Source organism: Cricetulus griseus, chromosome 5 (genome assembly GCF_003668045.3).
Source record: "Cricetulus griseus strain 17A/GY chromosome 5, alternate assembly CriGri-PICRH-1.0, whole genome shotgun sequence".
Taxonomy (NCBI): Eukaryota; Metazoa; Chordata; class Mammalia; order Rodentia; family Cricetidae; genus Cricetulus; species Cricetulus griseus.
Genome location: NC_048598.1, coordinates 192,883,023 through 192,905,678, shown reverse-complemented (window position 1 = coordinate 192,905,678; position 22,656 = coordinate 192,883,023). Strand labels below are relative to the sequence as shown.

General features: G+C 40.5%; 1 protein-coding gene across 1 annotated transcript in view; it reads left to right on the top strand.

The window, feature by feature from the left end:
• Positions 1-22,656, top strand: part of LOC100770292 (ATP-binding cassette sub-family B member 5) — a 79,941-nt gene that overhangs the window by 17,761 nt on the left and 39,524 nt on the right. The window contains exons 7-15 of the mRNA XM_027416418.2: positions 1,070-1,194; positions 1,272-1,449; positions 2,053-2,166; positions 2,692-2,802; positions 6,203-6,328; positions 7,623-7,826; positions 11,702-11,872; positions 13,416-13,577; positions 19,169-19,309. Of these exons, the coding sequence (XP_027272219.1) occupies positions 1,070-1,194; positions 1,272-1,449; positions 2,053-2,166; positions 2,692-2,802; positions 6,203-6,328; positions 7,623-7,826; positions 11,702-11,872; positions 13,416-13,577; positions 19,169-19,309 (1,332 nt within the window). The remainder of the gene's footprint in view (positions 1-1,069; positions 1,195-1,271; positions 1,450-2,052; positions 2,167-2,691; positions 2,803-6,202; positions 6,329-7,622; positions 7,827-11,701; positions 11,873-13,415; positions 13,578-19,168; positions 19,310-22,656) is intronic.

Below are 22,656 nucleotides of genomic sequence, written 5' to 3'. Positions count from 1 at the left end.
AAATCGTGTGTGTGGGTTAAGTGCCCTGTAAATTGTCACTGCCTCTAGTCTCTATTGGCAAAGGCCCTGGCTTTCTTTCCTGCTGTTGTGAAAAACTGCTCTGACAAAGGCAACTTAGGAGAGGAGGATTTGTTTTAGCTCACAGTTCCAGGCTGCCAACCAACACAGCAGGGGCGTCAAAGCAGCAGTCGAGGGCAGAGAGAGAGAAATGTGTGCATGCTTGGGATCAGCCTTCTCGTTTTCCGCACAACCTATGACCACCTGCCAAGGGAATAGAGCCACCTGTAATGGGCAGCATTACCCACCTCTATTAATATGATCAGCATATGCTCAATAAACATGCTCATAGGCCAGGCTGATGTAATTCTAGATAGGTCAAGCTGACAATTAAAACTAACCATTGGAGTCAGTTTTGTTTTGCGGTGGTGTAAACAGACATTTCTCTCCAGCTCACCGGTTCCCAAATAAGCATTCAGAGACTGTGAGTTATAAATGCTTGGCCAATAGTTCAGGCTTATAACTAACTAGCTCTTACAACTTAACCCACTTCTATTAATCTATTACTGACTGCCACAAGGCTCTTGGCCTTTACTTCTATCCCATTTTGTAAGCCGACTCATTCTCTGTCTGTCTGGTGACTCCTCTCTCTCTGACCTTCTTCATCTCATCATTCTCAGTTTGGCTTTCCCCCCTAACTTTATCCTGTTCAGCTACTCACCAGTTAGAGTGTTTGTTAAACCAATCACAACAACAAATCTTCAAAGGGTTTCCCACAGCACTGTGGCATAAATAACAAGAGAGACAGAGTTTTAGAGTTTGTTTTCGTTCACCATGACAGGAAAGGTAGAGGCTGGGTCTCCTATCTCCAAGGACCAGGAAGTAGAGAAAGAGATAAAGCCAGAAGTGGCTATACCCACCTGTGATAGCCAATGTCATCAGCTAGACCCCACTTCTAAATGTCCCATAGATTCCCCAAAAATAACACCGCTAGCTGAGCCTCTGGGGAACATTTAGCATTCAAACCACAACAGAGTCATTCTTTGTCTAACCGTGGTTGTGTTTACTGCAGATGGTCATGTCATTAACTAGTAAGGAGCTGGATGCCTATTCCAAAGCTGGGGCTGTAGCTGAAGAAGTCTTGTCATCGATACGAACAGTCACAGCCTTTGGAGCCCAAGAGAAAGAAATCCAAAGGTCTGTTGCTTTAATTATGATGAAAAGTGCTGGGTTTTGTTTTCTCCAAAGGCTACTTTGTGTTTTGTCTTTGTAAGGTACACACAGAATCTAAAAGATGCAAAGGATGCTGGCATAAAGAAGGCTATAGCTTCAAAACTGTCTCTTGGAGCTGTCTACTTCTTTATGAATGGAGCCTATGGACTGGCTTTTTGGTATGGAACCTCCTTGATTTTCAGTGGAGAGCCTGGCTACACCATTGGGACTATTCTTGCTGTAAGTCTTGTTTGTAAACAAAGGCAGCAGCAGGCTTAGGTCATCTTTCCTTATGTAGAGTTTAGTAAAAAAAAATTACACTTTGAGTGAGGATGATACTTCAATATGTTTCAAACAAACATTTTTACCTTCTCATGATTGGATGTACTTTCAAATTTGTGTGTGTGTGTGTGTGTGTGTGTGTGTGTGTGTGTGTGTGATTTATTCATCTAACATGTTTTGTGTCCTCACTGTGCCAAGCATCATGCTTTCAGAAGAATCATAGTCATAATTGAATTCCCCATGAATAAACACATTTTTCTTAATCTAGCAATGGAAATGGCTAGTCTGTAGTGAGACCTTTCCTTTCAGGCTTCCTGGGATTAAATCATGGTCCACAGAGATGTTGCTAACTGCAAGTCCTACAGGAGTTTGGATCCCTCTGTTGCTCCTTTCTCCTTTCCATCATTTAGCCATGTTTAAAATGAACTACACAAGGATGGAAGGTGGCTCAGTGGTTAAGAGCAATTACGCCTTTTGAAGAAGACCTAGGCCACACATGTCCTCCACCCCATTGTCTTTCTCACTGCAAAAAGCTGAGTATAGTTTACTCTGTCTCTGTAGGTTTTCTTCAGTGTGATCCACTGTAGTTATTGCATTGGATCTGCAACCCCTCATTTGGAAACCTTCACCATAGCCCGGGGAGCTGCCTTTAATATTTTCCAGCTTATTGATAAGGTAGGAGTTCTCGTTGTTTTAAAATATAACAGTCCTTATTGCAAGAAGGAGCCCAAAAGACAGGCACGTTCGTTTCAGTAAAACCACGTGGTCATTAGGTTATGGGATGAAAGACTGTGTTTAACTCTTTTGTGGAGAATTTTTGTTTTAATTGAAAACTTCGTGTCTAACTACTCGCACTTCTTCATTTATTTTTTATTTTTTATTTTTATTTTTTTGTTGTTGTTTTTCCAGACAGGGTTGTTTCTCTGTATTGCTTTGGAGCCTGGCCTGGAACATGCTCTGTAGACCAGACTGGCCTTGAACTCACAGAGATCCGCCTGCCTCTGCCTCCTGAGTGCTGGGATTAAAGGTATGTGCCACCACCACCCGGCTTCTTCATGCACTTCTAAAACAGGAAGGGAATTTAAAAAGAAACTTAAGGCCCATCTCTAAACTATTGTGGAATAGAGGCAGTATCAGCTTAGCCCTTTAAAGATGTATAACAGTCTCTTCGTTTTTTTTTTTTTTTCTTCTTCTTCCAAGAAACCCAATATAGATAACTTTTCAACAACTGGATATAAACCTGAATGTATAGAAGGAAACATAGAATTTAAAAATGTTTCTTTCAGCTATCCATCAAGACCGTCTGTCAAGGTAGGTTAAATTCAGTTGTATCGTACTGCTTTCTGACATTATCTTCTGGCCAGAATCTTCTATTGTGGGATTTTTTTAAAAAGATTCTTTTGCTTTTGTATGTTTGGTTTGTATGCATATGCATTTTCACCTGTGGGGGTGTACTTGTACGTGTGTACATATGTCCGTGAAGGCCAGAGATGTACTTTTGGTATCCTCCTTTATCATTCTGTACCTTACGTGTTGAGGAACTATTTGAACCCAAAGCTCACCAATTTATCCAGTCTAGCTAGTCATGAGTGCTAGGGAACTGAACTACAGTCCTCACACTTGCATGCCCAGTGCTTGCCCAGAGAGACATCTCCTTAGTCCCTCTCTAGGATAATTTTGATCCAGATTTTGACTACTGGCCTAGAGATTCAGTTAGACTGATAGCTAGGCTGACTGATAAGCAATGGGCAAATATCTCTCAGAACAATGATTTATATTTTCCAGCCTCTCCTATAGTTAGTTGACTGATAGGTGCCATTTTTAACTCCCTGTGTGTCCTCCACTCTGCATTTCCGAATGCACCAAAATGTCTTGGATTAATGAGTGCTGCCACCTCCTGGTGACCCCTGGATATTATCCAGCTGCAGTTCACTTATTTGAACATGGGAGTTTCCAACCACTAGGTATTTCACACCTGCTGGGCCTTCCCTTCTCCCATCTTTGAAACTTGTACTACATCAGCAACTGTGTCTTTGATACTTTTAACAGTTTAAAGCAGACTACAGTCTAGTTAATGCCCAGCCTACTGCCCTCTTGGAGTACACTCAATAAACTAATCTTAAAAAAACAAATAGCTCTTTGGAAAACACATCTGTCTCTCCTGTTAACTTTTTTATTACATTTAATTAATGCATTTACTCCCCTTGTTAACCATCCCCAACATAGTGTTGTTTAAGATGGAAAAAGTCAGCTACTAATCAAATTCATAATCAGGAAAAATGGGAGGAACAATTTTAAGTGAGACAGATGAGATCACTGTTGCATCAACCTCTAATGTACTTTACAGAATTTGCATTAAAATGATGTGTCCACTCCTACTTACCTGTTATTTCTCTGACTAATCTTTTTACTGGAACTCTCTCATCAAAGTCTTTTGTTTTAAGATTTGTTTGTCACTTACCATTGTTGCACCAGTTTTTGTTTGTTTGTTTCATTATCTCTTAGCAGAGCATTTTAGACTTCATTTTGAATATACATTTACCTTGGCTTCTGATCCCTGAGCACCAGTTGTGCCATTATAATGCTCTGAGCCATGGTCTCTGGGTTCTAAACAAATCTTTTGTTTCTTTATTTTGAAGCTGGGTTTTCACTATATAGCCCCGGTTGGCCTCAAACGGGGACAGCTGTGTGCCACTGTATTTGGGTAAATAATTGTTTTAAATTAATTTGTGGGTGTGCATGGGAGCAGGAAGGGGCACCTGCCACTTTGCACAGATGGAGGTCAGAGGACAGCTCAGCTTTCAGGACTTGGCTCTCCCCCTTCCAACTTGTTGAGATAGGTTCCTCTCTTGTTTCTGCTGATTTGATGGACACACAATGCTAGCTGACCTGTGATCTTCCTAGGTGAATTTTTTTTACATGGGTTCCGGGAATTGAGCTCAAGTCATCTGGTTTATGTGGCTAACATTTTTACCTGCTGAGCCATCTCCCCAGACCTTAAGTTAATTTTTTAACATAACCCTTTCTGTTAGGCTGAATAGTTAATTTTTAAACATACCAACTTTAAGTGAAGGACACATTCTTCCATGGAATGAAAAGAAACTACTTGAGGGTGAAAGTTCACATGGGAGAGATAATCCAGGATGCTCATCTCCTTTAAAAAAAAAAAATGCCTTTCTGGTTGGCCCATTGAAGGTTTCACACTGTGCTTATTTAAATATTGTTTCTTTACAAATGATGAGATCAAAATGAGAGACTCATTTTGGAGCTGAAAACATGCAGTGTCAAGCAAAGGTCTCTGAGGTATCAGGAGGTGGCTCTTATCATCAGTGAGACTGCTCTCATATGGCCAGTCCCTGGGATACTAAAACCTGGTAGTGACTCTCAGACATGGAGAAGAGTTTGTGAATATTCCCACTGTGCTAAATTGTGTGCTTAGATCCAGGCAGGGGACTAGAACTGCTAAAATCTTGCCTGTGTCCCTGTGGACTTGCCAACTGCTTTTTTGAATATACCTTGTAGAAATGTTAGAACTATTCTAATGAAGAACTTTCTTGAGTAACTCACCGTTACCTGTCAAGATTTCATTTGTTGCAAATTAAAAGATACAATTAAAAGATACAAATTAAAAGATATAAATTAGTTGACATAAGATTCATTCAGGCAACAGGAGGCTGGAGAGACAGCTCAGTGGTTAACAGCACTGGTTGCTCTTCCAGAGGACCCAGGTTCAATCTCCAGCACCCACTCGGCAGCTCACAACTGTCTGTAACTCAAGTTCCAGGAGATCTGGCATCCTCACACAGAAATGCATGCAGGCAAAACATCCATGCACATAAAATATAAATAAATAAATAAATAAATAAATAAATAAATAAATAAATTTTTTTAAAAAGATTCATGTAAGATATTTCATTTAAAAATGTGAAGTTTGCATGGTTGGTAGGGGCTTAGTAGGTAAAGTGCCCAAGTATCCAAACATGAGGACAAGGGTCCAGATTCCCAGCACTCCCTTAAAGCCTGGTGGGTATGGGAGCCCACCTGTAATCCCAGCATGCGGGAGGCAGAGATGGAAGCCCCAAAGAAAACTAACCAACCCAGACTCACTAAAAGAGTGAGTTCCAGGCTCAGAGAGAGACCATGCCTTAATACATAAGTGGAGAAGTGACGAAGACTCCTGATGTTAACCTCAGGGTTCCAAGTGCATGCATATGCATGCATGTTCACCTGCACACATGCAAATACACATATACATGACACACACTACATGCATGCTTAGGGAAAAAATGTGAAGTTTATTTGGAAAGAGGAAGGAAACCAAGAGGAGGGAGGGAAGCAGGAGAGAGAAAGCAATGGAGGGATGAATGTGATCAACCTATATTATATGCATGTAAGAAAATGCCATAATGAAACCATTTATTTTTATACAATTAAAATATGCTAATGAAAAAGCAAAAAATGTGAACAGTTTGCTGTGACTGGCTAACTCTTAAATTAGATCTCTTTGTATAGAGAAAAATTTAAATATTATACTCCCAAACTCTATATTATTAGAGATATAAATGAAACATTATACAAATAAATATGAGACCTGAATTGTTTTCAAGTGCCACATAAGAATTTTTCTGTTTATAGTTACAGATTAACTTTCTGGCTGTGTTACATTACTGTCTAGCATATCTAATGGTATCATTTTCTGTGTACATAACAGATTCTGAAAGGTCTCAATCTCAAGATTAAATCTGGAGAGACAATGGCTTTGGTTGGTCCCAGTGGTAGTGGCAAGAGCACAACAGTCCAGCTTCTGCAGAGGCTATATGACCCAGAAGAAGGCTGCGTAAGTACAGGCTGCTAGGAAAACCACGTGGGAAGCACTAGGGAGAAGGCGCAGTGTTTCAGGGCTTGTTGTGTGGTTCCAGCACCCACTTAAAGCCAGGCCATGCATGGCTGATACAGCTGCAATCCTGGTGCCAGGGAAATAAAGATGGAGGAGGGGGTTCCTCTGAGGCTTGCTAGCCAGATGTACGTCTGCAATCCCAGTGCTGGGAGGTGGAGACAGAATGATCTCTGAGGCTTTGCTGACCAGCCAGTGTGGATAAACTGGTGAGCTCCAGATTCCCTGAGAGGCCCCTCTCAAAAACTAAGGAATAAAGTAATCCAGGGAGACACCCAAACATTGGTCTCTATGCATACAGGTGCACACACACACACACACACACACACACACACACACACACACACACACACACACACACACACACACACAAACATGTACAGACATACACAAACAGAAAGAAAAGCCCCATATACAAAATGAAATTTTCATGAGATTGGCAAGGTTAGGCAGTTGATATTTAGAAGGCCTACCCACCAGAGATTTACACATCTGATGGGGTTAAATTCATGTAGGCATAGCCTGTGAAAAATATACTGTGCAAAAGTCTTTTAAATAGCTGGCTGTCTCGAACTGCAAATTATCTTTTGTGACAACATGCTCCCCTTCTAACAGCTTCAGGACTCTTCAGCAGTGTGTGAAATATCATAGACATCGAGTGCAAGCTAACATTTACTAAATAAATCACTGGATGACTGTAAAAACAGTGTCCATTCCCACATAAGTGGCAGGGCTGTGAGGAGCTGGGCCTCTGCCAGCCACATCTAGTCCTGTCCCTGGAATGTGCTGCGGTAACAGTTCTACCTAGGAGGACAGCTTCCTTACTATTAATTAAAACAATGAGTAGAGGGAACTTTTGTCTTTTGTGATTCAACAGGCATTGAGAAATAAAAGCTAGCACCTTCCAGGCGCCATCAGTCTCAAAACAACAAAGCTGATGGTTTCTGTCTCCATAACCACATCTGTGGTACCTACAGTGTTTGTGTATGCGTATCTTATTGACACAAAATTTGGAGTTTCATGGGATTTTCAGTTGATTGTTTCGTAAAGATTTGTTTATTCCAATTTTCCAGGAAAAAAAATCTACTGGTGTTATTCATACCTTAAGTATTTTATCAAAATACAGTCAGTCTTTGCTAAGATACTACTTCTAGGTTTATTCATCGGGTTAAGAAGATAGCCGAAAGCCGAGAGCTCAGACAGCATCACAGCCTGCTTGTTTTTTTTGGCTTGGTAGATCACAGTGGATGAGAAAGACATCCGAGCCCAAAACGTGAGGCATTACCGAAAGCACATCGGAGTGGTCAGCCAAGAGCCTGTTTTGTTTGGGACCACCATCGGTAACAATATCAAGTTCGGGCACGAAGGCGTCAGTGAAGAGGAGATGGAGCAGGCAGCCAGGGAGGCAAATGCCTACGACTTCATAGTGACCTTTCCTAAGGTGAGCATGATGCTGCCCGGGCTCTGAGCACGTCCGGGTTCTGCACAGCCCAGGGGAGGGTAACTCACGCTGCACAGTCCAAGTGTGTTATGGGTGGCGAGTATTTCCCGGGTGCAACATCTTCAGAGAAGGGAACATGCTAAAGTCCAAAACAGAAAGACGTCAGTAAAAGGCCAATTATAAAAGTTTTATTTTATTTAACTTTATTGTATTTCACTGTACATTGAAGAGAGGAAAGTGATAGCTATCTTAAAGCCGGACAAAGAAATTTGAGAAAATCCTGAGCACAATCTGAGAAATGGTTTCTGCAAAAAAGTTAGTTTGAAGTGCCACCTGGTGGCTAATAGTGGGAACGGGGGGCTCACATACACTGTGAGAACTGGTGAGCCAGGATGGGCAGACAGGGCAGCTCCTAAAAATGAACACAGCATAAGAAATGGGGAACTGTAAAAAGATGTGACAAATTTAAAATTCTTGGCAACAAGACATGTATTAGTGATCACTGTGTTATAGTTTTTAAGCCATTTGTCTACATTCCCTGAAGTTCATTAGGACCACCTAAAAATTGTGGGGTGCAACCAGTAAGATAGATATATATATATATCAATACTTGAAATTAAATTATATCTAAAAATCCATCATTCTAGAAGGTCACAATAACAAAAACTTTATTTTTGAAGGACATACTAAAATAACTCTTTTTTAAAATGTTTATTATGCCATGATTTAACATAGCGATTAGCATAGCATGTAGGCCAGCAATATCACTTGAGGTTCTTTTCCTGTAGTTGAGAAATGGTATGTCTCCTTTTGTTGACCTCTTACTCCTTTCAATGAATTTCCTCAGAATGCACAGTGCTCTGTTGCCTCCCACTTAGACTTTGGGAGTGTTTCCATGTACTCTTTAACCCAACTCTGCAAGTTAGTACTTACTTTACTAGAAGAATTGTAGACAAAGATGCCCCTCACGGTAAATCACAATACTGCAACCCAAAGAGGAAAATAGAAACTACAAGTTAGCATGATCGATACCGAAGTCCACGGGTTAACTAGAGGGGAAAAAGGGAAAACATGAGAAAGAAGTAGAGGAAGAGGGAGTTGGAAAAGGAGACGAGGGGAGAATGGGAGGAGGGAGGAGGAAGAGAACGAGAACCAGCAATGAAAGGTCATTCTTGACCACTGATCCTAGTCACTGAAAAATTGTCCACAAGGGGTTACTATGAATCCTGCTGTGCCTGCGAGTTTAACGACTTGGAAGGGGATCAATGCCTTCAAAAACACAAACTGTCAAAAAAAACTTCAAGAAAAAGAAAATAAGTAATAAGCCCAAACTTCCCTTAAAAATCAACTGAATCTTTAAAAGTTAGCAAAAGTGATTTTAAAAAAAAATTTGAAGCATTCACGATGTCATCAAAATAAAAATTTCTTTAAAATATATTTAATAAAAGATTAACCAAAATAGTGAAAGAAGTCCTAAATAAATTGTACTTTATTTGCTAATCTAAAGAGTCAATGCTTTTAAGGTTATACATTCTTCCCAACTTGACCTATAAATCTGATTTTTCACCAATCAGAGAATGTCATGAGTCTTTTGTATATGTGTAGAAAATGATGGATGAACTCTAGAATATTTTTGTATTTATAAAATCAAATGTGAATAGACAAAGAAGCTTTAAAAACAGATCTACAAAGCTAACACACACTCAGAACATCTAGTTCAAGAAAACAACTAATACAATAGTACAGAAACATAAGAAGATATGTAGGACACAGGGCAAAGACTCCAGAAATGGACCCACATATCACAAACTAAAGGCTGAGGATGTAACTCTGTGTGGAGTGTTTACCTGACATGCACAAGGGCCTGACTTAGCGCCCACAAGAGGAGGAAAGAAACAAAGAAAAAAAAAAGAAGTAAACTGGATTAAATTAAAACCCTCTTTCAAAAAACACCATCCAAAAAATAAAAAGGCTAGACACACAGTACAAGAACATGTTCTAAGTGTCTCTACCTGACCAGCTGCAGGATGCAGGGGCCTTGAATTGGGAACCAATCCCAGAGGAAGTCCAGGAGGAGTTGGCAGTTGGATGGAGTGAGGTCCTAGGGGGTAAACATAATCTAAATATATTGTATATGTGTATGAAATTACCAAAGGAAAGAAATGAAAAACAAAAACAAAACCCACAACACTATCACACTAGTTTTCCTAGCATGCAAGAAGCCTGGGTTCAATTCCTAACATCATATCATATAAATCCAGACATTATGACCCTTGCTTGTAATCCCAACACTTGGGAGGTGGAGGCACGGAGACATAAAAACAGTAAAAGATCATCCTAGGCTACACAGCAAATTTGAGGCTATCCTAGGTTACACTAGATAGTCTCAAAAATAGATGATAGATAGATAGATAGATAAATTTTCACTGTCAAAATCAAATACAAATATTTTGAACCAGGTCAGGTTTGGACTGAAAAGGATCCTGAGATGTTGTAGGTTACAGTAGTGCTCTGCAACCTACAAACTTTCATAACTGGGTGACAGTGGCATGCTCTAGTAACTTGTTTGCCAAAAAAAGCAGGGCTGTGTCCATAAAATGTGTCCATTTATTGTGCATAAATTATTCCACAATAAGACTTTTTTCTTTTTGAAATCTTTCATCCTTTTTAAGATTATTTTATGTATATGAGTGTCATGTTTGTCTGCACTACATGTGTGATGTGCCGTGGAGGGCAGGAGAGGGCATCAGATCCTTGAGAACTGGAGTTACAGGTGATTGTGAGTACTATGTGGATGCTGGAAACCAAACATGTGTCCTCTACAAAAGCAGCGGATACTCTTAACCACTTGAGCCATCATTCCAGCCCCAAGACTGACATTTTTTTTTTTTAGAAAAAAAGTTTCTAGAGATTAAATTATAAAAAGAGTATTTAAACTCCTATCCTTGGTGAAATGTGTGCCATTACCCAACAGAATATGACCAATACAGATCGCAGATACTAGAAGTTATCCCATTATAATAAAAAAATAATATTCAATTTGTTAAAAATATATTTATCAAGAATTAAATAAATAAGAAAGGGCCTTAAATTTTTCCCAAGACTGAAAAATGTTTTTAGGGAAAAAAAATAAGGTTTTTAAAAAAGAAATTGTGGTTACTTTTGGTTCAGTTTGTTTGGTCTTTCTATGTTTGTTTTGTTTTACAGGGTCTCTCTACAGAGCCCTTCCTGTCCTGGAACTCACTCTGTAGAAAAGACTGGCCTTGAATTCACAGGGTCCCACCTGCCTCTGCCACCTGAGTGTTGGCTGGCCTTTTGGTTTTGTTTTTAAGGCAGGTTCTCCTGTAAGTCTAGATTGGCTTTTATCTCAATGTGTACTTAAGGATGGTCTTGAACTCCTGTCATCCTGCCTGAGACCCCTCAGCACTAGGCTTACACGTGGGCATCACCACACCCTGCTAGGTGGCATTCGTTCTTGTCTTACTACTTTTCAGGGTCTCCAAGAGGACAAGTATAGACAACCTATCAAATTGCCAACAAACACTTATATTAAAGTGAATGCTTCATGGATTTTTTTTAAAGTATTCTGAGGTCATCTACAAGAGATTTGAAAATTCAACTCAATTAAGAGTTTTTCAAAGAATCCTTGTTTCTGTTTATCTGGTTTGGTCTTAACTTACCTTTCCTTATTGTCTTTGCCAGGAACTTTTCTCAGAGATGTTTGTTTTCATAATGATCAAATCAAAGATTATGAATGGCCAGGCTAGAGCTGTCATTAAGCTGGTATCAAAACACAAATGTGCTTGTCATTTCCTCTTCAAGTCATTTAATCACCCTTCTATATTTGTGCTTTTTTTTTCTCTCTGTCTCACTAGAAATTTAATACACTGGTGGGGGAAAAGGGAGCTCAAATGAGTGGAGGCCAGAAACAGAGAATCGCCATTGCACGAGCGCTAGTTCGAAACCCCAAAATTCTGATCTTAGATGAGGCTACATCTGCCCTTGACACAGAGAGTGAGTCAGTAGTTCAAACTGCACTGGAGAAGGTAAGTGGACAGAATCTTTTTTTGAATCCCACACTCCTGATTCACTGCTGTTTTTAAGTACAAGAAAATACAGATTTGGATTTCCTTGGATACCAGCTGGTAGTCCCCAAAGTTCCTCTGGTATGAATCCAGGGTGTGATTTGGAAAAATAAATGCTATAGCTGACATTAAACACACAGGCATGTGCCTGTGTGTGTGTGTGTGTGTGCGCGCGCGCGCGCGTGTGTGTGCGCGCACACGCATGCGCGCGCACGCGCACACACACACACACACACACACTTTGCAAGCCATCAATCTGTCTATACACCATTCCATTCCAGCAGGTCTCACCTTCCCACAGCAACAACAGAAGCAAGCAGTGGGCATCTTTAGCTTTTTGCATTCACACTATTGGGATTCTTCTCATTAATCACTTTTCTTCTTTAGTGCCTCCCCAGGGTATTCACATTAACACAATTTCACTTAAAGTAGAGAAGCATTGACTGCCAGTTACCTTACTCAAACAGTTCTGGAAACTGCGAGACTTTAGAATGATTTTGACATCACTCAGTGACCTAGCCTCACTTCTGAATGGCACATTTAATTCCTCGTTACTAACCCATATTATTACATTTCTGCTTTCCTAGTTGGGTTGGTTGATATAAAACGTGCATGCACTTATACACACATGTATATAGACATACAATCATATATGTGTATGCATATATATGTGCTTGTTTATGGACTACCTATATATTCTTAGCAAATGGGCAAATATGGGGCCAATGAGATGGCTCAGTTAGTAAGAGTATAGACTGCAGATTCCATTACATAAATACAGAGAGAGAGGAGAGAGAGACAGAGATCGAGCCAGTGTTACTGAGACTAAGATCGTGGTCGTCTTTGGTGCATAAGCAGTGGCAGTGACAGGAGAGGGCAAGTGATGGTTTCTAAATGCTGGCAATGACCTGTCCATGTGATCTGATGGATTCAGTTTGACATGTATCTATCAGTGACCTCATGTGTACCTTTCTATATGCTTGTGATTGTTTTTAAACATATTTTACCTTGAGTCTGCACAAAACTTGTTCAAGAACATGCTCATTTGAGAAATGACAATGAATTTAAATCTTAGATCCTTTTGGCTCTTATGGTTAGACAGCTAAACTTTTCTTGTTAGGTTTCTTGTTAATGCTAAGATACTATGGTTTATTTAAAAAAAAAAAAAAACATTGGTGGTAACACATGCCTTTAATCCCAGCACTTGGAAGGCAGAGGCAGGCAGATCTCTGTGAGTACAAGGCCAGCCTGGTCTACAAGAGCTAGTCCCAGGACAGTCTCCAAAGCCACAGAGAAAAACAAAACAAAACAAAACAAAACAAAAAAACCCACCACTTGGAATACTTTTTATATCCTAATTTCTACTGCCCTTTCTAATCTGCTAAATATTCTGATTTTTCTATATCCCAGGATAAGATTCATTGTGAGAAATAAGTTGTCCTGACTATTGCAGAGGCTATTTCTAATACTCTTCTGTTTATTTACCACCTCTTCTGTTTGGTAGGCAAGCAAAGGTCGGACTACAATTGTGATAGCACACCGCCTTGCCACTATTCGTGGGGCAGACCTGATTGTGACTATGAAGGACGGCATGGTGGCAGAGAAAGGGACCCATGCTGAACTAATGGCAAAGCGGGGGCTGTATTACTCACTGGCCATGGCACAGGTAGTGTTTACAGGGTGTTACATTTGCATGTTTCTTTATAACATAGGAAGCAGGACCAATGGGGACAGGGTTACATTCCCCAAGGAAGCACTTAGAAGGCTACAAAGTTGGGGGTAAAACAAAAGAAGGCCAGAGTGATGAGACAGTAGTGCAGAGATAAAAAAGACAAAAACAAACACTTCCTTGTACAACTGAAAGGAAAAGATCAGCCTTCCATGCAGAAAGATAAAAGCCAGGCAGAAGGGCCAGGGCTTTAAGATGCAGAGTACACCTAACACAGTACACGCCATGTGGTGGAACTCAATAAGTATCTGTGGAATGAGCACACATACTCACAAACTCTGCTCCCTACATTCACATCCTCGTAGGTAGGATACAGAGCTCATATTGGGCAGTCAAAGGGGCAGGATAAAGTGGCCACTTCTCATTCTTCAGGGTCCACATGTCTCATGTGGCGAGATCCACCACGTTGGATTTTACACAGCTCCTTCCTCAAGGTACATCAGTAGACATAATGGGAATTAAGCCCTAAACCACCCCCGTTTTTACTCCTGCCTTCTCTGATTCTAGAAGACAGGTTTCTTCCTAAAGGCTCTTCAGTGGGTAAATAACTTCAATCTTTTCCCATTTATTTTCTTCTTCAAATTTTCCTATTTTACTTCTTCAACTGTTTGGCCCTATCTTTGATGTCTAGATTATTATTTTGCAAACTAGGAAAAAAAAAGAAATCTATGGGTCTTTATCTCCTCTTCAAGTTTGTAAAGAAAACTGTAAACTCTAACTTTGTCCACTACAGTAAGTAAGGTGTTGTTTAAAGAAATCTATGGATCTTTATCTCCTCTTCAAGTTTGTAAAGAAAACTGTAAACTCTAACTTTGTCCACTACAGTAAGTAAGGTGTTGTTTAACATAATCTAAAAAGTAGTGAAAACAAAACATAAATACAATCTTAAACAGAGCATGGTAGCTCAGGCCTATAATCCCAGCACTCAGGAGGTAGAAACACAAGGATCTTTGTGAGTTCAAGGCCAACCTGGGACACATACTGAGACTCTGGTTGTTTTTGTTGTTGTTTTGTTTTTAAAGTGGAGGGGGTGCTGGGAAGATGTCTCAGTCAATAACATGCCTGTCATGTAAGCATGAGGACCTAAATCCAGGTCCCTAACACCATGTAAAAACTGGACACAGTAGCTCCAGCTCTAAGATGGGCAGTTACAGGCAGATCTCTGGAGCTCATTGGCCAGATGATCTAGCCAAACACATGAACCCAGGCTCAATGAAAGACCCTATCTCAAAAGTAAGATGGAGGGCAACAGATGGATCTACTTGGTTTTAACCTCTGTCCTACACACACACACACACACACACACGTATGCACACTAAAAAAAGAAGCAAAACAGGAAGAAAATACAATCAAATTGATTAACTACTTGATTTTGATTTTATTTCATATTTGCCCATATTCTGTGTTTCCTTTAAAAAGAAAAAGACAGGCCGTGGTGGCGAACACCTTTAATTCCAGTACTTGGGAGGTAGAGGAAGGTTGATCTCTGTGAGTTCAAGGGCAGCTTAGTCTACAGAAAGAGTTCCAAGACAGCCAGAGCTATACCCAGAAACACTATCTCCAAAAGCCAAAATTAAATAAGTAAATAAATAAATAAAAGTGGGGTGTTGCTGGACACCGAATTTGCATCATTTTTCATCCCTTAGAGCCATGATTCTTAACTTTCCTAATGCTGTGACCCTTTAATACAGTTCCTCATGTTGTGATGACCCCCAGCCATAAAATCATTTAATTGCTACTTTATAACTGTAATTTGGCTACTGTTATGAATCATAATGTAAATATCTGATATGCAGGATATATGATATGTGACCACCAAGAAGGTCACAACCCACCACTATCTGAGAGGCATCAGCTGATAAAGTTACTAAGTTCAGTATTTCCAAACCAGTATAACTAGTGAGAAAAGGACATAATTGAGGTCAAATCCATCACTTTTTGAGATCTTTAAGAACCGTTACACTTAGGCTTTCCTTTTCTTTTCTTTTTTTCTTTTTCTTTTTTTTTTTCCTCCATCACAAGGACTTGGCCCTCCCACCATTGGTGCTGGGTCTTTCAACATATCTTTAGTTTTTCACTATTATTAAACTGAAAGTCCATCACTAGGTCTTGAGTTAAAGGTTTTTGAAATGTGGGAAAATTACAGCTATGTAAAATATGTTAACACCTTCTTTGAAGTAGATTAGTATTCTCAGATAGCCAAAATTGTGTCAATTCAGATAGAATACAATGAATTCTTAATGCTCAGTGAATCCACGTGAGTAAGTGACTCTTTTTTTTCAAATTCTGGGTGCTTTTATTTGCCACTGTTGCTCATAGTGTCATAATTAGTCATTCTGAAGGTTCACAACCATCACAATGACAAAGCTAAGAAAATATGAGAAAAGGGTAGATAGCTCATGGGAGGGGAGTATTGCTTTGCAAGTGTGAGGCCCAGATTCCAGATTCCCACCAGTGTGGTACCCCCCCACGCCCACCCAACACATAATTCCAGATCCCCTCCAGTGTGTCAGACCCCTGAAATTTCAGTTCCTCTCCAGTGTTGGGAGAGGGAACTGTAAGTCCAGAATCTCACCAATATGGGGGGCTGTAATTCCAAATTCCCACCAGTGTGGCAGACCTCTGTAATTACAGATTACTACCAGTGGGTGGGGCTGTAAGGCCAGATTCCCGTGTGTGTGTGTGTGTGTGTGTGTGTGTGTGTGTGTGTGTGTGTGTGTGTGTCTGTGTGTCTGTGTGTGTGTGTTGGGATAAGTGGCTATAATTGCAGAAGAGACAGAGTCCCCAGTACACAACTGCCCAACTATTCTAAACTCTCTGGGTTCAACTGAGAGACCCTGCTAAATGAATAAGGTGGAGAATGATCAAGGAAGTTTCCCACTGTTGGCCTTGGACCTCCACATTCACAAGCACAAAGACAAACCACACCACACCATACCCATCCATACACAGAGAGAGACAGAGAGAGAGCAGAGAGAGAGGACATACACATGGGAAAAGGGAAGAAAAGAACGCTTGAGAAGCAGGACAGCATGGTAGCTAAGGAATGAGTTGCTGTCACTGCCAGCTGAGGTCACGCTTTTAGAGCCTGGGATAAAGTGTCTTAAATTCATTCTGCTTCTGTTTTCTAATCCCTAACCTGAGGGAAATGCAGTAATCAATTAATTAATAATGAGATAATTCATATAAGTATTTGGAATTATTCCTGCACAAGCGGAAGTCAAGTATAGAGGAACTAGGGAGATGGCCTCGTCCTGGGTAACAGCACCCGTGGCTCACAAAGGACCCAGGCTCTGTTCTAAGCACTGGTGTGGTGGTTCATAAATACTAGAACTCCAGTTACATGGGATCTGATGCCCCCTCTTGACCTCCATGGCACCAGGAGCACATACATATGCATTCAAGCAAAAAAAAAATCATAAATAAATAAATCTAAAAAAATTAATGCAATACAGATGCAATTTGTCTTTGTTTTATTTTCTTTTTGTTTGTCTTTTGAGACTAGCTCAGTGTGTAGCCTTAGCTGTCCTGGAACTTACTCTGTAAACCAGTCTGGTCTTGAACCCATAGAGTACTGGGATTAAAGGCATGTGCCACTCCCAGCCTGGCTCAGATGCACTTTTTAGAATATCTTTTATTTGTACTTTGACAGTTTTGTACATGTATACAATGTATCTCAATTCCTATCTACCCCAACCTCCCAACATACTCAACATCCGCCTCCCATCTTCATGTCCTGTTCTTTCTTTTCCTTCTCTTTCTTTTTGTTTTTGTAACCCAGTAAATCCATGGGCTTCTGAGCATGTTTTCTGTTAGACAATAATTCCCTCCTGTGTCCAGGCCTCATACCCAGAAAAAAAAGCAGTTGGTTACCCCAGGTCAGTATTGTAGTACTCAGGATACAGTGCTGGGACTACTGCTGCCTTCCTGTTTAAAGCCACCACCAATCACCTTCCTGTTTAAAGCCGTCCAGCACCAGGGAAGCTAGCCAGCAGAAAGGACATTCTCAGGTCAGTCTCAGATTGGTTTCTCTATGTCTTACAATCAAATAAGTTTTATCTTCAACAATAGGGTCTTACTATCTAGTTCTGGTGAGCAACCAAGAGCAATGATGACAGCATGTATTGTTTTGTAGATGCCTGGGGGCTCTTTGAGTTGTAAGGAGGTGTGGCACTAAGATTTTCATTTTCCCATGCAGGGTACATCCGTTCAAACTCCTTTTTCTTAAATTGTATTTCTTAGTTGTCTTACAAAGCAATAGGTTTCCATAAGGACTTTGCAGACATCCTTAGTTTTGGTTGGCCCTTAACCTTCCTTTCTCCTGTCTCTACCTGCCCCACCCTCATTATTCTTTTGTCTAGGTAGCGCCTTAGCAAACTCAACTGTCTTTGACCCATAATAGAATTCCTCCTTAGAAAACTTTACTATGAAAGCAGGTTGAATTCTATTGTAAATTTTCCACAAATTAAATAGCTCCTGAAGGAAAAAATTTAGTCAAATACAAGATTTCTCCCACAGTAGAAAAAATAACAGAAAAGAAGGTGATAGCGTAAAAAGAGTTTGTGATTACAGATGTTAATGGCAAGACAGTCTGGTTAAAGTTCACTGTGCCATCATGTGATTCATTAACTGTTCAGATTACTGAGGAATCTGAGCATCCCTGGAATGTGGTCCTGTGCACACAATCTCTGCCCACCTGATCCTGCCTCCATCTCCCTGTCCTTCTCTCAGCTGCTGTTCTAGTGCAGTCACAAATACACTCTTTCCCTTAGATCAATGGAGGATGCTGCTTGGGTTTCGCTAAAATTGCCCTGAATTATAAGAAAAACTAGGTCCAGTTCAATCTGGCTTAGAATTTAACCCTAATCTATATTTTAACTCTTTGTTTGTGGTTAGTGTGATTTCTCTGTATTTTTTTATTCTCAGTGAGCCCCAATGCATACACCCCCATTTTGCTTGGAGATCTCAGTCTGGATTTGTGCTGTGGCTGCTGGGCAGGAAAGTATTATTGTCTCCTAAGATCTCAGGTCCTGGCCACAGACACCCAAACTTTACAGTGACATAACAAGTACCTTTGTATTTTTTCCTCTGTGTGTGTGTGTGTGTGTGTGTGTGTGTGTGTGTGTGTGTGTGTGTGTGTATGTGTGTGTGTGTGTCTGTGTCTGTGTCTGTGTGTACATGTGTATTTATGTTTGCTTGTTTGTTTTTAAGGAAGACTCTAACTGGCCTAGAACTTACCAAGTAGGCTAGAGTAGCTAGCTAACAAACCCCGAGGATCGACTTATCTCTGTCTATCCCTCACATCTTCACTCCCCAGCTGCTTCCCTGCCCCAACTCACAACCCATCCTGCAGCACCCTTTCGCCTCCCCTTCCATCTTGCCTGGCTTTTTTAAACGAGTTCTGGAGACCAAAGTTGGTCCTCATGCTTGCCGGGCAAGCGCTTCATCAGCTGAGCTATCTATCTCCCTAACCCTACCTCTGTGTTTTTAAGGCATCGCTATGACAGCCTATACATTTTTCATTTAAGGGTATTAAAAAAGCTGATGAACAAATGGAGTCAAAGACATGTTCCTCTGAAGGAAATAACAGCTCCATTTCTCTGTGTGATGTGAGCAGCACCAAGTTCCCCTGTGCTGATCAGTCTGAGGAAGCCATTCACCATCAAAAGGTAATGGGGTCATCTATCAAAGTGCTTGTACACATGTTCTCCAGTGCCCAATTAATCCTTATAAAATTTATAGTTGATTGACAGTAAAATAGTGCTGTGCCATTAAGTTCACAAAACATTTGCTCTCACTTTCCCCTGACATTAAGGAGGTCATTAATGAACCACATTTATGTCAAAGCTCTTTGTTGGGGAGAAAAAAAAAATATCATGAAAACATGCTGTTCCTTCCTAAAAGGCAAACCATGGGTTAAAACAGCAGCTTGAAGTGTGGAACACACCACCAGGGCTATCCCAGATTAAATGGGATCAGGACGTTGTAGATCTGAGTCTAGGGGCATCCAATGGGATTTCCAGGTCCCTATGTCTCAGAACACAGAACTGGACCAGCAACAAGTAAATAGTCATAGAAATCCAAACCAACTATTAAGGAAGGAAAAGGCCCACCTAAGAATGGAAGTGAGCTTGAGAGTTGCAACCGCCCAGTATCATGGTCATTTACATGCTACTTTCTCTGCACATGATCCTGGTGGAGATGGGTTTCTAACTAATCTCAATGCCTCTTTCACTGGCCACTCCTGCCACAACGGCCTGGAGGCAAACAAGCATGCATGTACAGTTCTGACCTCAGACCCAGCTCCCTTGGCTAGGGATACTTGTCCCCAGCGTTCTCCTCCCTACTCCCAGTACAAAGGTCGCCCTGCTTTATCCCTCCCTGACCCTGACACCACTGGTATTCTCTTCGGTCACTACCTTACCCTGTATCATTTCTCTATCACAATTTAACTCCTTCCTCTTAACCCACCTCAAGCTCCAGATCCACAACTGAATGTTCTCAATGCCTTCCCTGGTTAGTTGTCTAATGCCATGATAAGCGCCATGCTCAAAAGGAACTTGGAGAGAAAGGGGTTTATTTCAGCCTACAGTTGTAGTCCATCATTGAAGGGAGATCAGGATAGGAACTAAAGGCAGGAGCCTAGAGGCAGGAACTGAAGCAGAGGCCATGGAAGCTGCTTACTGTCTTGCTCCCCATGGCTTGCCCAGTTCGTTTTCTTATACAACCTCCCGCCCTGGGGTGGCACTGCCCGCAGTGAGCTGGGACCGCCCACACGAATATGCACCTACCCCAGACTTGCCTGCAGGCCAATCTGTTGGAGGCATTTTCTCAGTTGAGGTTCCCCCAAATGGTTCTGGCTTGTGCCAAGTTGGAAAAACAGACAAACAAACAAACAAACAAAAACAACCAACCAGCCAGCCATTCTTATCAAAAGTGCTTCCCTTCACCTGATTGACTCCCTGATCTCCAGAGCTTGCCCTCTCCCCAGTCCCACCTTACTTACTGGCCAGTGTGTGCTGTTTTCTACTTGTTACCTGCAAACAGAAGTCCCTCATCTAGCCAGTTCCTGTGTGGTGGCTTCAGTTTCCTTAGCCTCCAGCTGCCAATCACCCAACAGCTATCCTGGGCCCACACTACCTAGAAAAGCCATTCCTCTCTCTAGGACTAACAAAACAGTTCAGATTAAAGCACACTAACCTCTTCCTGCCATCTCCCAGCCCACCTTCTCCCGCTCATCTGTCAGTTATCTGCCTGAGCTCTGGATTGCATGCATACCTCAGCCCTTCTGATGCCCTAAGTGACACAGCCAATCAGTTGTTTCACTTAAGATACAACCCATTCCTTTTTTTTTTTTTTACACTTCCCCCCTCTTTTCTATCACTTTTATTTTTGTAAAGGTTCGTTTGTATAAATAAACACATAATAATCTCCAGGCCAACAAGACAGCTCAGCAGGTAAAGGGGCTTGCCTCTCTACCAGACACATGTGCACACCAGCACAGGCAAGCTTGTGAATGCACACACATGCAGGCATGTGGGCAAAATAAATTAGTAAAATTAATTTTTAAATTTTTAAAGAAAAATAATTTTCAATTTTGAATCCTATTCTTTCTTTGAGATTGGGGGGTTGTTGTTGTTTGTTTTTGGTTTGTTTAGGGGTTTTTTGTTTTGTTTATTTTTTTTAAGTATATAGTCCACAAGTTCACAGAAGATCCCCGAATAGAAATCAGAGGTCATTAATCTGAATGAGAAAAAAAAAATCAGAACTTTTCCCATTAGCCCTTGGGAAAGGTTTCACATTACTTTCTGAATATAAGAAATAAACTATTGTCAGATTGTCAATAACTGTGAATGTCATCGATGGATACCAAAGAAATTTTCATTTATTTCAAGTATCCAACAAAGTAAAATTTACAACATCTAGCATTTACTAAAAAATCAGTAGTAAAATAAAACAAAACAAAAATAACTGACAAGATGGTTTAGTGGGTAAAGTCTTTCGATTACCCAAGTTCAATCCCCAGCACCCACATGGTAGAAGACAGAACAGGCTCCTGTAAGTTGTCCTCTGACTACCACATATACCCTGTGGCAAGTGTACATGTAGACACACACACACACACACACACACACACACACACGAGATATTACTAATGTAAAAACATTGAATTTATGTGAGAATACCCAGTAGAAAACCTTTATGACTAAGTTTTCCTACACGTATTACCAAAAACCTACTGAAAAAATAATAATAAATCAGACATTATTAGAATGAAGAACATTTCCATTTATAAAACAGATTTAAGCAACAGGATAAACCATAAACTGAAAGTATTTACAAACCACTTATCTGCTGTAGGACTGAACTCAGGCTAAATTTAAAAACTCCAAAGCATCAAAATAGATGGATGGATGGATGGATAGATAGATAGATAGATAGATAGATAGATAGATACATAGATACATAGATGATAGATAGATAGATAGATAGATAGATGGATACATAGATGATAGATAGATAGATACATAGATACATAGATGATAGATAGATAGATACATAGATGATAGATAGATAGATACATAGATGATAGATAGATAGATGGATACATAGATGATAGACAGATAGATAGATAGATGATAGATAGAAAGAAAGAAAGAAAGAAAGAAAGAAAGAAAGAAAGAAAGAAAGAAAGAAAGAAAGAGCAGCACCGCTTTACAAGGTCAGAACAAAGAGGAAAAATGTGAACAGACAGGAACATGATGTAAGTTGCAGGGGTGGGCACAGGATGAAGGAGCTGGACTGGCAACCAAGAGGGCTGGAGAGAACTGGCTTGCAAAAGTCAAGAGGAACCTTCCAGGGAAGCAGTAGTGTTAATTATCATAACTGTGTTAATATTCCCATCAATAACTAGCTACTTCCAAACTCGCTAACTACACACATATGTGCAGTTGACTATAAGCAAATATTATGTGCAACTGGCTATATGCAAATTATAACTCAATAAAGTTCAAAA